The sequence below is a fragment of the Podarcis raffonei genome, chromosome 8, assembly GCF_027172205.1.
Source record: "Podarcis raffonei isolate rPodRaf1 chromosome 8, rPodRaf1.pri, whole genome shotgun sequence".
Lineage (NCBI taxonomy): Eukaryota > Metazoa > Chordata > Lepidosauria > Squamata > Lacertidae > Podarcis > Podarcis raffonei.
The window spans coordinates 91,165,425-91,181,513 of record NC_070609.1 but is presented as its reverse complement, the minus strand read 5'-3'; the positions used below and the strand labels follow the sequence as shown (position 1 = coordinate 91,181,513).

General features: G+C 44.1%; 1 protein-coding gene across 5 annotated transcripts in view; it reads left to right on the top strand.

The window, feature by feature from the left end:
• Positions 1-16,089, top strand: part of FAM178B (family with sequence similarity 178 member B) — a 184,660-nt gene that overhangs the window by 120,557 nt on the left and 48,014 nt on the right. For 4 of the 5 annotated variants that reach the window (XM_053401561.1, XM_053401559.1, XM_053401558.1 and 1 more), the window contains one exon: positions 11,232-11,363. In XM_053401561.1, the coding sequence (XP_053257536.1) occupies positions 11,232-11,363 (132 nt within the window). Of the gene's footprint in view, positions 1-11,231; positions 11,364-16,089 lie in introns of those variants that run through there. The other variant, XM_053401562.1, reaches the window with a different exon arrangement.

Genomic DNA, 16,089 nt, shown 5'->3' with positions numbered 1-16,089 from the left:
TAACCCCTTCATGCATTAACTAGCCCCAAGCTTGCTAGCTATATTTGACTGAAATTTCCCACAAAAGTAAGGTTCCTCAAGGAGCTGTTTTGGTTTTTAACATGTTCATCAACAGCCTAGATATGGGGGAGGACGGTTAGAGGCCAGACTTGCTGGTGACACCACATTATTCAGGTTGGTAAAATTAAAAAGAATTGTAAAGAGCTCCCAAAGATCTCTCAAAACCGAGTGAATGGGCAATAGCAAACATGGTTTGTTGTAAGTAAATGTAATGTTAAGCACATCTTGGCAAATAAAAATAAATCCTAGCTGCATGCATACTGATGGAGTCTGATGTAACAGGAATGGGATCTTGGGATCATGCTGGGTAGCTCGGTCAAAACACTGTGCTAGAGTACACCAGCTGTTTTTAAAAAAGCAAATTTTAGGCTCGAGATCATTAGGGAAGGGATAAAAAAATAAAAGTTCCAATATCATAGCAACTTTATAAAACTCTATGGTATAACCAGAATATGAATACTGTGTTTGGTTTTTAATTGCCATATCTCAAAAAGAGTTGCAGAAAAAGTAAGCTAAAGTGATCTCCACCCCCTGCCCTATTTCCTGCCTTACAGGTGGCATCAAACCCCATAAATCGCTGGTCCCCTCTCCTGGGTCACTCCCCTGGTCCCCTGGCTCTGCCATGTGCACTTTGGAGCCCCGCCAATCCCCGACACATGGCTGCTAGTCACAAACACCCGTTACTGGAGAGCAGCAGCTGGAGGAGGCTACTGCCCTCATGGACCACGAGACATGGGATCTTGGAGGCTTCTGCTTCCCCAGCACGAGAAACAGAATGCTGGACTACACAGACGATTCATCTAATCCAGCAGGGCTCTCTTGGTCTCACAGGCTCCCCCCTTCCCGCTAGCCTCCTTTCCCTCCCTGCTGGAGTCTGGATTTGACACCCACATTGCTACCCCCTCTCTCGTGCCATTTCAATGGGAGACAATGGTGAGGTCAAGGAATGGTGGCTTTGGGTCAGTGTCATGTGAATTGATCCCTTTCAGCAGAAACCCACATCCTATCCTACAGAAGGTCAGGCCTGGCTGGGAACAGAGGCTGTCTTTCTGAGTGGCCTTTTCCGTTCTCTCGGGGGAGTGGGGTGGGATTGGCTTCCTTCCATTTGCTTGCTGTTCCATTGCCTTTTTAGGCTTGAAAACCCAGGCAGGCAGAGACTGTAGCATTGATGGCAGCTCACAGAGCTCAAACAACATTATTCAGGGCAGACAGGGTGAAGCCTAAGAAATGGAGCTGGAGCTGCCTGCTAGCTCGGGTCCTTATAGGGGCTGAGAAGTGCAACCCCCGCCCTGCAAGTTGCACTTCCACTTACATGTATGCAAAGGGAGGAGGAGAGTCAATAATCCAGGGAGAATCCAGGGAGCACGCCTGCAAAAGATGAAGCCCATCTCCCAAACGGTTCTTCTGCCCTTGCAAATCTCCCCTGCAAAAAGGAATGGCACGGAAATGTTGGATTGGTGTCTCTCGTAAGTCTTCCCTTGTGTCCCTAGACTGTTGGCTCATTTTATTTTGGTGTCAGGGTGCCTCCTATTTCATAGGGCTGCCTTTTTCAGGAGAAGGGATGGGATTCTTTTTTGCTGCAAGTCAGTTGGCGGAGCTGAAAACACAGAACTGCTGTCTGGTTGCTGGTGAGTGAACTGATCCCACAACTTCTGCCAAGGGAAGCCTCTTCAAGGGACTTGTCTGAGCCAGGGAAGAGGAGGTTGCTCTGCTTGTTCATCCCCAGTGTAGCCTCCGGCCCTTATCCTCTGACTACAAGCCCACAAGCCGCAGTGCTCACTCCCATGTGACATCTGTGGGGTGCATGTGTGGGGTAGAATCCTTTGGGCTCTGGTTCTGTGGTTGGGGCTCACATCATGTGAGCAGCAAGTGGCAGCTAAGACAGGAGCCAACAATCCCTTCTTTTTGCTAACGACAACAAAGTAACTGGAAACAAACGTCTTCACATTGGGGAGAAACATGCAGGGCATTTCTAGACCAGCCAGGTCTATCAAGCTGCCCCCGCTGCGTGCCAAGCAGATCAGACAGAGGCTGCTATTCAGAGTCAAGTCTGAGTAGGCAATGACGGGGAAACCAGTCCTGCAAGTTGGGAGCAGAAGACTCTCTTCCCCAGAGCAGTTTTAAAATAAATAAATAAAAACTTTTAAATTAATACAGCAACAAATGACAATATAAAGGCAGGCATTTGTACAGCACTTCTAACAATGTTAAAAGGTATCAACACTCCTGAAGCATGGCAGAAGGGGCAAGGCTGCCAGCTGTGCCAGCCAAATGCCTGTCATTTCATTGGTGAAAGTTGAAGAAAGCCAGGCTGACAAATCTGCTGTGAGCTGTTTCTGTATTATGCCTGTCTTCACCTTTCCTTTCTCCTCTCCCAGTTTTATTTGATTTCCTTCTCTCTCAGACCTTTGCCAGCATTATATCCTAGTTTGTTTTGAGTGGCTCCAGAAATGTCTTGGGCTCATCAGCTCACTCCATTGCCTCCTGGTCTCAAGAGCTGCAGTGCACAAACTGGCCAGGTCAGAGTCCTTGCATTTGAGAGGCCTTCTTACTGTTTGATCCTTTCATCCACCTGCCCTGTCACCCTCCCTCCTCGTGGGACTGAGCGCAAAGATCTGCTGCAGCTGCTGCTGACTCGCCCAACATCCCTATCATGCTGCCAGATAAGCTCCATGCAAAGGGGCAGAATGCCATTAGTTCACTTCCCGGGCATTGCTGCTATTTTTGAGTGGGACTCATTCACATACCAGCAAATTCAGGTTTAGAAGCTCTGGCAGAACAAAACAGCTTCCCTAAAGGAAACCGACAGGAAAATGTACTGGAAAGTGTGCAATAACAACAACAAAGGCTTTGACGCTACAACATCTAACCTTCCCGCAAACAAATCACATTAAATAGCCCATGCTGTCTAATCTCCCTGCAAACAAATTAAGATGAATGCTCAATAAACAGGTTGTCTGGAAATGCCCACTGACATTGCCATGCTTTTGTGGCCAAGTATGAACCATGAATTCAGAGCTCAGCCACAAGCAGCTGTTCTCCTGGCCTCAGCTCCTGCATCTGCAATGTGGGAATAAGAATAGTGCTTTTCCTTGTAAGGGTGACTGAAGCATGTGAAGTACTCTGAACAACTGGATACATTCTTTGTATTAATGTTGTATGTATTAATTATGAACTGGATGGGGGTGAAGTGTGAGGGGTACCAGGGCCCCGGGCACACAATTTTTGAGTGGGTGCGAACCAGGCGCCTCCATACAGGTGACCCCTGCATGGCCCGTCCCAGTCTCCCATTTCTGCCCACGCGTTGGCTGGCTCCCCCCTGTGCAGCTCAGTGCAGCCCCGCTTTGCTCCAGTGCACACCCATCCCAGGCACCAGCAACCAACACTACGTTGCTGAATCTGGCAATCTTTGGCCCACCTGTGATTCTGTTGCAGGAAAACTGGCTCTTCAGTTCAAGACCCGGTGTCCATTGCTGGAAATCTGCCGCTGCCTTTATTATGCCCCCCACCAAGAAAAAGTTGTCCTAAGGCAAAGAACTGGATAGTTCTGCTCTGCTTGTGCTGCACAGCATAGTTCAATAGCAGCATAGCAATTGCACTATGCCCACGGCTCCATCGCAGAGCACACAACATCAGCAATAAAACCAGTGCACATGTGTGTGTGCCTGTATAGACTGCAGGCTTCTGATCCAGGGTTTGGAGCTCCTGCAATTTCCTGCCAAACTCTGCTATTCTTTGTGCCTTCAGTGGGATGCTGAGCTGTTGTTTGCCGGCAGAATGGGTGAGTCTTGCTGTCAAGCAGGCAGCCCTGAGTCACGAGCTGCTAACAACAAACCGGTTGGAGGACAGAGTGGGGGGCGAGCAGAGGCACGACACGCCTGCAAGCCGCTGCTTGAGCAGGCCCCTTGGCTCACACACATCCAGGGCTGGGCCAAGATGTTTTGCTGCCTGAGGCAAAGGACAAAATGGCACACACACACCCACACCCTTTCGATGTTCAAAAGGCAACCAGACAGACAGCTGGATCTTACCTTGGCACTGGTGACAGGACTGCATGCTGCACTGCCCCTGAGGGCAGCAAGCTAGACCAGCAGGTGTAGAGCTGGCTATAGGGCACGTACAGGTCTTCTCCACAACACCTCATGGCTCCCCAGTGTCTGCCAGCGGAGGCGGCTGCTTTATTCTGCCCATTGTTAGGGCTGCATTGCTACAGGGCCCAAGCTCTGCAGAAGCCCTGGGAGGAATTCCACACATCTCCCTGACATATCTTTTTTTAAAATAGTTTTTTATTAAATTTTCTAAATTACATTTCAGAATATTCATTTAAACATCCTTGAATCAATGACTCCCCTTCTTCTCTTTCAGTGGTTCATTTTGCATACCATACAGTGCTGCATATTTTACATGAACTAAACCATTCAATAATCCATTGTTACATCTATCAAATCTTATTTACACTGTGAAATTATCTTAATGTTACCAGCGTTTTTAAATGAACACAGTTTTTACTCATATATTCCATAAACATTTTCCAGTCTTCTTTAAACTTGCATTTTTCTTGTTCTCTTATTCTGTGTGTTAAATCTGCAAGTTGCCATTCTTCTTTGGTTGGGACCTCACTCGTTTTCCATTTTTGGGCTAACAAGACATGGGCTGCAATAATGGCACACATAAATAGTCCTTTTTGACACCTGGGAATTTTCCTCTGAATTATCCCCAACAAAAAGGACTCTTTTTGGAAAGGTACTTTTGAACATTTTTTCCAGTTCATTGTATATCATTTCTCAATATTCTTTTACCCTTTTACAAGTCCACTACATATGATAAAACGTACCCTAAACCTTGTTACATCTCCAGCACTTATTTTCAAAGATAATTATGTAAAGATCTAGAATGAAATAAAGAGGGATATGGAGGTATAGGGAAGGATGAATTTATCTTTGTGGGGAAGGATCTCGATGATTAAAATGAATGTATTGCCAAGAATGCTATTTTTATTCCAATCAATACCGTGGTCAGAGGAGCCAGAACACTTTAAGCAATGGCAAAAGGATATTTCTAAATTTCTCTGGCAGGGGAAGAAGCCCAGAATTAAATTTAATTGCTAACAGATGCTAAAGAAAGGGGTGGGTTCTCTCTACCACATTTGAAATTATATTATGAAGTGTCCTTCTCTGCTGGCTACGGGAATGGATAATGTTAAAAAATACAGATGTATTAGACTTGGAAGGGCATGATCATAGATTTGGTTGGCATGCATACTTAGGATATGGGAAAACGAAGGTACACAAAGGGTTCCTGAACCACATTATAAGGAAATCAAGTTATATGGTACAGGAAACATATTAAAATTTATTAGAGAATAAAACGTCATGATGGCTTTCCCCACTTGAAGCAATATCTGTTAAAAAAATTAACATGAAAGGAGAATGGACAATCTATAGAGAGCTGTTAACTGAAATGGAAAATCAATTGAAATTGAAAAAAAATCAAGATATAAGGCACCTATTAACGGACTGGTTACAATATCACCAATTAAGTGACATATTTAGGAGCAACAAAGGAGTGGGCTTTGGGATGGAATTCTCAAGGTTCAAAAAATAATTATTGGAGAACAATGAGAAACTATTATCAAGAATGTATAAGCTACTGTTAGAATGGGACACTAAGGATGAAGAAGTTAAAGCTGTAATATACACTGGGCAAAAGATGTGGGTTATAATATACAATTTAACTTATGGGAGAAGTTGTGGAAAGAGGATTTGAAATTTATGGCTTGTTGTACATTGAGAGAAAACTAAATGAAAATGGTGTACTGTTGGTATTTGACTCCAGTAAGATTACCAAAAATGTATAAAAACACCTCCAACTTATGTTGGAAGTGTAAAGATAAAGAAGGTACTTTTTACCACATCTGGTGGACATGTAAAATAATAAAAGACTTCTGGGAAATGATATATAATGAATTGAAAAAAATGTTTAAGATAACGTTTATCAAAAAACCAAAAGACTTTTTACTAGGGTTAACAGGAGACGAAATACCAAAAGATTTAAAAAGACTATGTACGCAACAACAGCTGCAAGACTGCTACTTGCCCAGAAGTGGAAGGAAGAGAAAGTCTCGACCAAAGAGTGGATAACCAAGATGATGGACTATGCCGAAATGGCAAAGATGACCGTGAGGATCAGGCCCCAAGATGACAAGAAATTCAGTCAAGAGTGGAAAATCATAGAATCATAGAATCATAGAATCATAGAATCATAGAGTTGGAAGAGACCACAAGGGCCATCGAGTCCAACCCCCTGCCAAGCAGGAAACACCATCAGAGCACTCCTGACATATGGTTGTCAAGCCTCTGCTTAAAGACCTCCAAAGAAGGAGACTCCACCACACTCCTTGGCAGCAAATTCCACTGTCAAACAGCTCTTACTCTCAGGAAGTTCTTCCTAATGTTTAGGTGGAATCTTCTTTCTTGTAGTTTGGATCCATTGCTCCGTGTCCGCTTCTCTGGAGCAGCAGAAAACAACCTTTCTCCCTCCTCTATGTGACATCCTTTTATATATTTGAACATGGCTATGTTTATAGAGACCACTGTGTATACATATAAACGTTAGCAGGATTGTTGTAATACTTATAATGTACTGTAATATGAATTAAAGTAAAAAAGGAGATAAAATGGATTAGAAAAATGTAATTAGATGCAAAAAAATTAGGGAAAATTGGAAACCAGAGGGGCAGGGGGAAGTCCAAGGGATCTAAGTAATCCCAGAAGTGTAGAAATTGAAAACGATGTGAATGTATAAGAATATTGTTTTTAAAAATGAAAATTATATGTATGTATGTATGTATGTATGTATGTATATGTGTGTGTGTGTGTATAAAACTTGGTCTCTATGGACTGTCTATTAGCTAAAATTGTGGCAAATAGTGTAATAGTCGCAATTCAGTAAAGAATCATAGAATCATAGAGATCACTGTCCTGCTTGGGGATCAGGATAATAGAGGCATCCTTCCATGATACAGGAATTACTCCCGTCTCCAATATTCTATTCATGGTATCTTTAAGCGGTTCGATAAGAGCACCCTGGAACTTTTTGTAATAAATTGCTGTGGGTCCACCTTGTCCCAGTGCGTCCCCCATCTTCATTCTCTGTATTGCCATTTGTACTTCCAATATGGATATGGGTGCATTCAAACTTATCTGGTTTTCTTTGGATGCTTGTGGTATGTTACAGTTACTCAAATAAGATTCCATTTTCTTACACTCCTCTTTACCACGGTGATATAGTAACCTATAAAATTTTCCGAATGCTTTCCTTTTTTCTTTTGGGCTTGTCAGGTGTTTATCCTCATCAATGATATTATTTATTATGAATAATAATAATGTATTAACTGAAAATTTGGAAATTACAAAGGGCACAAGACAAGGTTGTCTGTCGTCTCCATTATTATTTATCATGGTCCTGGAAGTCCTGTTAAGAAATATGAGAAATGAGGAGCAAATTAAGGGAATTTGAGTCGGTCGGAATGAATACAAATTAAGGGCCTTTCCAGATGATCTTGTTAAAACAGTGGAAGAACCTTTAAGCAGTGCTAAAAGAGCACTTGAAATAATTGAACAATTTGGGCAAGGAGCAGGTTTTAAATTAAATAAATACAAAAATGCTTGTAAAGAATATGAATCGGGATTTGAAAGACAAATTGCAACAAGAAGGTATAGAGGTGGTTAAAAAGCTAAAATATTTAGGAATATGGCTAACATCTAAAAATATTAATTTGTTTAAAGATAATTACATACCAGTGTGGAATGGCATCAGAAGAGATTTAGAAATATGGGGAAGAATAAAACTATCCCTGTGGGGTAGAATTTCTGTAATTAAAATGAATGTGCTACCAAAGATGTTTTTTTTCTATTCCAGTCAATCCCAATTATAAATGGACAAAGCAATTTTAAAGAGTGGCAAAAAGTAATTTTAAGATATATCTGGCAATGGAAGAAACCAAGAATTAAATTTAAATTACTTACAGATGTAAAAGAAAGAGGTGGCTTCGCCTTGCCAAACCTAAAATTGTATTACGAAGCCTCTTGTCTGTGCTGGCTCAGGGATTGGATTTTATTAAAGAAATCAGATCTATTAGATCTCGAAGGATATGATAACAGATCTTATGTTATGATAAAGTAAAAGTAAACAAGGGTTTTTTGAACCATATAATTCAAAAATCATTATACGAGGTATGGAATAGATATAAGAGTTTGTTAAAATGTAAAACACCATGGTGGTTATTGCCATTGGAGGCTACAAGTGTAAATATGGAAGGAAATTGGGCCACCTATGAAAATTTGGTGATCGAAGTAGACACATAGCTGTCAACCTTCCCTTTTTTTGCGGGAAATTCCCTTATTTCAGCGCCGTTTCCCGCTGCTTCCTGCTGCTATCCCAGATTGTTAGATATCCCGTAGACTGTCCCCGGGACAGGTGAGGCTGCTGATCCCTTATTTTCAAATCTGAAAGTTGACAGCTGTGAGTAGACAATCAGTGGAAATTAAAATCTTACGAAGAAATTAAAAGCTTAGTGAAAGATTGGTTGCATTATCATCAAATAAATGAAATATTTAAAGAAGATAAGAAAAATAATGGGTTTGAATCTACAAAATCCAGGTTTGAAGTAGATTTGTTGAGTTCTAAAATTAAAATATTGTCAAAAATGTGTAAACTACTTTTAGAATGGCATGTGAAAGATGAGGAAGTTAAATCAGTTATGATACATTGAGCAAAAACATTGGTTATAATATACAATTAGAGGATTGGGGAAAACTTTGGAAAGATGGAATAAATTTTACAGCTTGCAATTCACTTAAAGAAAATGTAATAAAATGATGTATGGATGGTACATAAACCAGTGAAGTTGGCAAAAATGTACAGACTAAATAATCAGTGTTGTAAATGTAAAGAAAAAGAGGGTACCTTCTACCATATGTGGTGGGTTTGTAATCCTGGGAAATGATATATAATGAACTTTTTAAAAATGTTGAAATATACATTGTAAAGAAACCAGAAGCCTTTCTATTGGGTGTTGTAGGTAGAGAAATACATAAGCAAGATAAAACATGGTTTTGGAGTCCTTTTGAAGCCCAAAGGTGATCTATCCTGGAAAAAGAATTGTGAATAGAGAAGAAAAATGCGGGTGCTTAAAAAGCCATAGATCAATCAGATCAAAGTTGGACAACATATTAAAGAACACAATTGGTAGTTTCCCTTCCTTTGAGTCAGTTTTCCTTACGGTTCTGTCTTCATCAAGGAAGACCTGACATATCTTTAACCTGTAAAATAAGGCACCCATCCCTTGCTCCCGCCACACCCAGATTCTGCCTGGAAGTGCACTGAGGAATCCAGAAACGGAGTGCCAGTAATAGCGCCCCCCCCCCATGTGGAAGAGCTGCAGAGCCGAGAACGGCTTCCCAGAACACCTACGTGGTGCCCCCTCCCACTCTTTTCCTTCCAGTCCCCCCCCAACTCACCTTTTCCACGAAGTCCACAGCCTTCTTCCTCTTCCACAGCCTTCACCTCTTGCTACCTTTGCGGCTCTTCATCCTTGCCTTTGTCAGCAAAGTATCTCAAAGGAGGGACAGCAAAGGAAAGATATCAAGGGGTGAATCCAAGGAAATGTCCTTAGACAGTAAATCGGGAAGGAGGAGGACATGGGGCCAAAGGCTTGTGTTGCCAGCAGTGGGTGGTAAAATGTGCTTGTTTCTGAGCTGTACCACTTCTGGTGCCAGCTGAAGAGTCACATAGTTGAATGCTCCGCCATGCCAGGGGAAAAATAAAAATCCCCATACACAGAAAAGGTGTATGTGGGGGGCAAGGCTGGCTTGTGAGTGCTCTCCTGGACTTATAACTGTGTGCATATCTGTTTGTTCACATTGCTTTCAATATTGGGAGCACTTTAATTCATGTGAGTCCCCACCTGCAATTCTGAAGTGGTACAGTCCAAACATCTGCAGTTTGTGGGAATGGTGCCAGAGTGAATAGTGTTTCACCCCGTTGATCTCAGCGTGCTTCTGACTCGGTGGGCTTTCCATCTTCGCGGGCCTCTTGGCTGGGCTGTCGGCTGCAGCCCATGGAACTGAAGGGTCTGGCCCTGCCTCTATTATTAGGTCGCAGCAAAGCACACAGCTGCTCTTGGCGCCAGGTGTTGCCAGGACAAAGCAGCCGCCCCCCTTCCCATGCTGCCATGGGGCTCGGCTCCTTCTGAAAGGCAGAAGTGGGGAGAGGTTGGCTGCAGCAATGGGGGAGAAATTGCCCTTTGGATTCTTAGTTCACACTTTCTGAAAATAATACGGGAATTTCACAATACATGAAATTCACATTTATAAACATTTGTATGCAAATAATATGTACAGTGGTACCTCGGGTTACATACACTTCAGGTTACAGACGCTTCAGGTTACAGACACTTCAGGTTACATAGGCTTCAGGTTACAGACTCCGCTAACCCAGAAATATTACCTCAGATTAAGAACTTTGCTTCAGGATGAGAACAGAAATTGTGTTCCAGCGGAGCGACAGCAGCAGGAGGCCCCATTAGCTAAAGTGGTGCTTCAGGTTAAGAACAGTTTCAGATTAAGAACGGACCTCCAGAACGAATTAAGTACTTAACCCGAGGTACCACTGTACAAAGATGCTTATAGTAGGGGAAAGTATGTGTAAAAGAGCAGGTGTGATTATTTTAGCTATTTATTAAGCAAATGTACAAACTACTTTGCAGCATAAAGCCACTGAACTGGTGTACAGAGTGAATAACAGACAATGTTAGTGAAAATACGACATACAAATGTATTTGGAGAAATTGTTTGCAAAAAATATGTGCCTCAGGCCAAACTGCATGCAAAAATGTGTGTATTAGGAGAAATCCACACTAAAATGTTGATGAATTTTCATGAATACTCTCACTCTCTCTCTATCTCTATATACAATGCACACAGTTGCAGAAATGTAGTGGAATTGAGCTTAAGACTGGAGAAATAAGAAACTGAGAGAACCCGACCCTGACAGATTTGTTGACCACTAATTGGGGGGTGTAGGGGGTGTCCCAGTTGATCGCTTTAGAGCACCAATTCCCATGGTGCTCATGTCGGCCACTAACTCTGAGCGCCTCTCTTCTCCCACAGTTGCAACAGCTGGTCCATCTCCTGCCCCTGATGAAGCCTGCCCTTTTGAAGCAGGGCCTACAGCAAGATCAGAGGCTTCAGGTGCAGCCCGGGAAAAACCAGCAGGAGGCGCTCGCTGAACTTGACCTGGAGGTGAGAAAAGCAAAGGGGGGTGAGGAAGGCTTTGGCCGCCTTCGTTCCTTGCATTTAAAGCACTATGAAGCCACTTTAAAGCATCGTGGCTTCCGCCAAAGAACTCTGGTTTGTTAGGGGTGCTGAAAGTTGTCAGGAGACCCCATTCCCAGGGTGCTTCAACAGTCAACCCCTCTTACCAGGGAACTATGGAAATTGTAGCTCTGCGAGGGGAATAAGGGTCTCCACACCTTTAACCAATGACAGCTCCCAGAATTCTTTAGGGGAAACTTGTGTGTTTCAGGCAGTATCATAGTGGTTTTAAATGTGTGGTGTGAATTGCACTTATTGGCCTTTGTCAGTGCAGAAGATTGTGCAGTGGGGCAGAGCAGCAGCGGCGGCAGGGAATCAACAAGCAGAAAACATGGTCCGCTGGAGTGTGCAGAGTCCAGACTGACAAAACGGACGGACTTTTGTTGATGTGAAGTGGCTGCAATCTCCGAATAGAACTTGATTTAGTAAATTTGGAGACTTAAAACAGGATCCAGTGGAACATCTGAATGGGGTGGGGGGCTTCCATAAAGAAGGTACCCTGCAGATGCCTCTTCCACCTTGTGGAGATGGGATGAATAACCTTTGGAAGGGCCTGTGGAGACCCTTCCCTCTTTGCAGCAGAATGAGGAGTCCGAAGGTGCTGCAGACCCAACTGCCCCTCCAACAAAGCTGGGTGGGGCTGCCTAGAAAACCACCTTGCGCCCCCTAATAAATCTCACATCCTTGGGAGCCGGTTGAAGTTAAATCCTTCGAAGACAGAGGTCCTCTGGCTGGGACGGGACGATATGGGATTGAGGGGGCAACTCCCATCTCTTCCGGGGGTGCAGTTAGTGCCAGCACCGTCCGTTAAGAATCATAGAATCATAGAATCATAGAGTTGGAAGAGACCACAAGGGCCATCGAGTCCAACCCCCTGCCAAGCAGGAAACACCATCAGAGCACTCCTGACATATGGTTGTCAAGCCTCTGCTTAAAGACCTCCAAAGAAGGAGACTCCACCACACTCCTTGGCAGCAAATTCCACTGTCGAACAGCTCTTACTGTCAGGAAGTTCTTCCTAATGGAAGAGTTTGGGTGTAATCTTCGATACCTCCCTCTCTATGGAGGCGCAGATTACAGCTATAACAAAGGCGGCATTTTTTCATCTCCGCCAAGCTAAGCAGTTGGCCCCTTATCTCTCTCGCCCTGACCTAGCCACTGTGATCCATGCGACGGTCACCTCCAGACTGGATTATTGTAACTCGCTCTACGTGGGGCTGCCCTTGAGACTGACCCAGAAACTCCAGCGGGTGCAGAATGCCGCGGCGAGACTCCTTATGGGGTCTTCGCTGCGAGACCACATTCATCCGGTGCTATATCAGCTGCACTGGCTCCCGGTGGAGTACAGGATCAGGTTTAAGGTGCTGGTTTTAACCTTTAAAGCCCTATACGGCCTAGGACCCTCGTACCTACGGGACCGCCTCTCCTGGTATGCCCCACAAAGAAACCTACGGTCTGCAAATAAAAACATCCTGAAGGTCCCAGGCCTCAGAGAGGTTAGGCTGGCCTCAACTAGAGCCAGGGCCTTCTCGGCTGCGGCTCCAATCTGGTGGAACGCTCTGTCAGAAGAGACTAGGGCCCTGCGGGACTTGACATCTTTCCGCAGGGCCTGCAAGACAGAGTTGTTCCACCAGGCCTTTGGTCAGGGCGCAGCCTGACTCCCTCCTCTGGCAACCTGCACAGAGTTTTGCTTAATGGTTGCCATTAACTTGATTTTAATTAATTTTATAATGAAATATTTTTAGAATGTTGGTTTATTTGATTGTTTGATTATTTGATTGTTGTTAGCCGCCCTGAGCCCGGCTTCGGCTGGGGAGGGCGGGATATAAATAAAATTTATTATTATTATTATTATTATTATTATTATTATTATTATTATTATTTTCTTGTCAGTTTGCCGCACTGGTGAATTATTCTTTAGGTGGTTTTATCTCTTGCCCTCAACTGCCTCCTGGCAGTTTAGAGCTACTGTCCTGCGCTCCATGTCTAAGTGACATTACTGCTCATCTCTTTCCATTTGTAAAAATCCAGCTGGAAACAAATTTTAGCTAGCTAACTGGTTTTCAAGCATTTAACCTTCAGGGACACATTTCCACGTGAACATGCTTGCTTGCTGTGGAACAGCCTTTGCTCATCACTGCAGATTATTTGGGGGAGTTGTTCCAAAGTCACATTCTCAGTTCCTGTGGGGTGATGCCCAGGCCTGCTGAGTCTCACTGTTGAACTGAGACTGTATCAGAACAGTCCCAACACATGATGGAAGGAGACTGGAAGACCTCAGGGGCTTCCAAGTGCTGTGTCACCTGATGTCATTGTGACATGGCATGATTGACAGGTGAGTGGGGTCACCAACTCTTCACATTTGATGTACGGGTGGGGGAGGATGGGAAATCAGGATCTATCCCTCTGGCCAGACCTAGCACCTGGCACTTGCTCTAGATGAAACTTATCCAACCCATGTCATGCCTTCCTTGCAGAGGAACCATAGCTCAGCTGTAGATCTCAGAGCGTCTGAGGTCCAGCCTGGCATCTCCAGTTAGAAGGTGACGGAAAAGACCTCTCTCTCTCCCTCTCTCTGCCAGAGTTTCTGGGGAGCTGCTGCCCATCAGAGAATACTGGGCTAGATGGACAAAGGCAGCAACTTCCAATGTTTATCCTAGATGCTTTTATGAGGTGTTTTCGGAATATTTTGCAATTTGTCGACATTCTTCTTGAATTACTGGATGCAGTATGCACAAAGCCAGACTTTTCTTGATGACGTACCTGTACAGTGAGGTGGAACATTTTGATCATATGACAGGGTGGGAAATTGTCAGCTATTTCATTAATTTTATTCTATGGAGAAGCATCTTTTCTCGCCTTGTAGATATAAAATAATAGCACTTCACAAAATAATTGGGACATGGCGAATTCCAGCTGCAAATATTTTGAAGGGGAAATGACAAAACAGCTTCCTCCTGAAGTGGTCCAAACTCCCTCAAGTTTTGTTTTGTTTGCGGGTTCATTCAGCAACATCTCAGCCTCACCTGGAGTACTGTGTCCAGTTCTGGGCACCACAGTTCAAGAAGGACACTGACCAACTGGAACGTGTCCAGAGGAGGGCAACTAAAATGGTCAAAGGCTGGAAATGATGCCTTCTGAGGAACGGCTAAGGGAGCTGGGCATGTTTAGCCTGGAGAAGAGGAGGTTAAGGGGTGATATGATAGCCATGTTCAAATATATAAAAGGATGTCACATAGAGGAGGGAGAAAGGTTGTTTTCTGCTGCTCCAGAGAAGCGGACACGGAGCAATGGATCCAAACTACAAGAAAGAAGATTCCACCTAAACATTAGGAAGAACTTCCTGACAGTAAGAGCTGTTTGACAGTGGAATTTGCTGCCAAGGAGTGTGGTGGAGTCTCCTTCTTTGGAGGTATTTAAGCAGAGGCTTGACAACCATATGTCAGGAGTGCTCTGGTGGTGTTTCCTGCTTGGCAGGGGGTTGGACTCGATGGCCCTTGTGGTCTCTTCCAACTCTATGATTCTATGATTCTATGATTCATTGACACTCTGTGGTGCAATACATTGCTGCATCAGTAGGGGATTTATACTAGACTGTCCACACATCATTCTTCTGTATTAGTTGTCCTGAGATGCTTCCCCATTGCTGCTTGGAGGGGCAGTTTTGAGCTATAGCGCAACAGAAGTGGGACAGTCGCCACCTCTGCCCCAGAACATCTGCGCTATGAAATGTACAGGATATCAGCCGGAAGCTACAGTATACACACTGACTGAAAATTAAGTAGTATTTGCACCCAGAAACTTTTGCAGGCACAAACAGTGTTTAAACTAGAGTTGCATACTGTCACGAGCACAAATAATCATGAATGTACAATGAAACGGAATTTGGGAGGGGCCCCCAGTCTGTGAGAGAACACATCCGCATGATCACATAGTCGGTCGGTTAGATTTTACTAGGTGCTGATGTCATGGAGCCAGAGCAGCGGGGGTACCATCCTTCCTGCATTCACATTGATGGATGAACATTTTTAATCCCGTTTCACTGGCCTTCCTGAAAATTCACTGCCATGGATGCGAGCATATGGGAATCAGTTTTGTGTGGAGTGGATGTTGTTGTTGCTGTTAACCCCTCCATCCTCTGCATCCTCCCTCCCATTTCAGCTCAGTCTTATAAAGCCTCCAAAGTTTTTGCCTAACCCCATTAGCTGGTGCTACATCATTTTTTTATCAGATGTTTCATCAGGGTTGAAGAGAAGGGCCAGGGCGTTCTAGGGGGAAGATATATCCAGCTGCGAGAGGTTTGCTGTTAAGGGGTTTGTTTTTACAGGCCTACAAAGGATCTCTTTATTTCTCGCCAGCGTCAGAAGTTTGAAGTGAGGTCCACGTGGCCTTGGAGCCGGGGCCTCTGGCAGGAGGCATCAAAGGGGGAGAGGAGGGACTGGAGGAGTAAGAAAAAGCGCCTCTTTATTGCCAGCCACTGGGGCTTGTTTGCAAAGGGAAGCCGGGGAACAAGAGAGTACAGAACAGCTCTTTGGTGCATGGCTTTTAATTGCAGGCTGAGGTTGAAGGGAAAGGAGGGCAAAGTGTTGGGCTGCCGGAGCAAAAGCAGAGAGATAAGCAGGCAAAGGGAGGGAGGGAGAATGTGCTGGGGAAG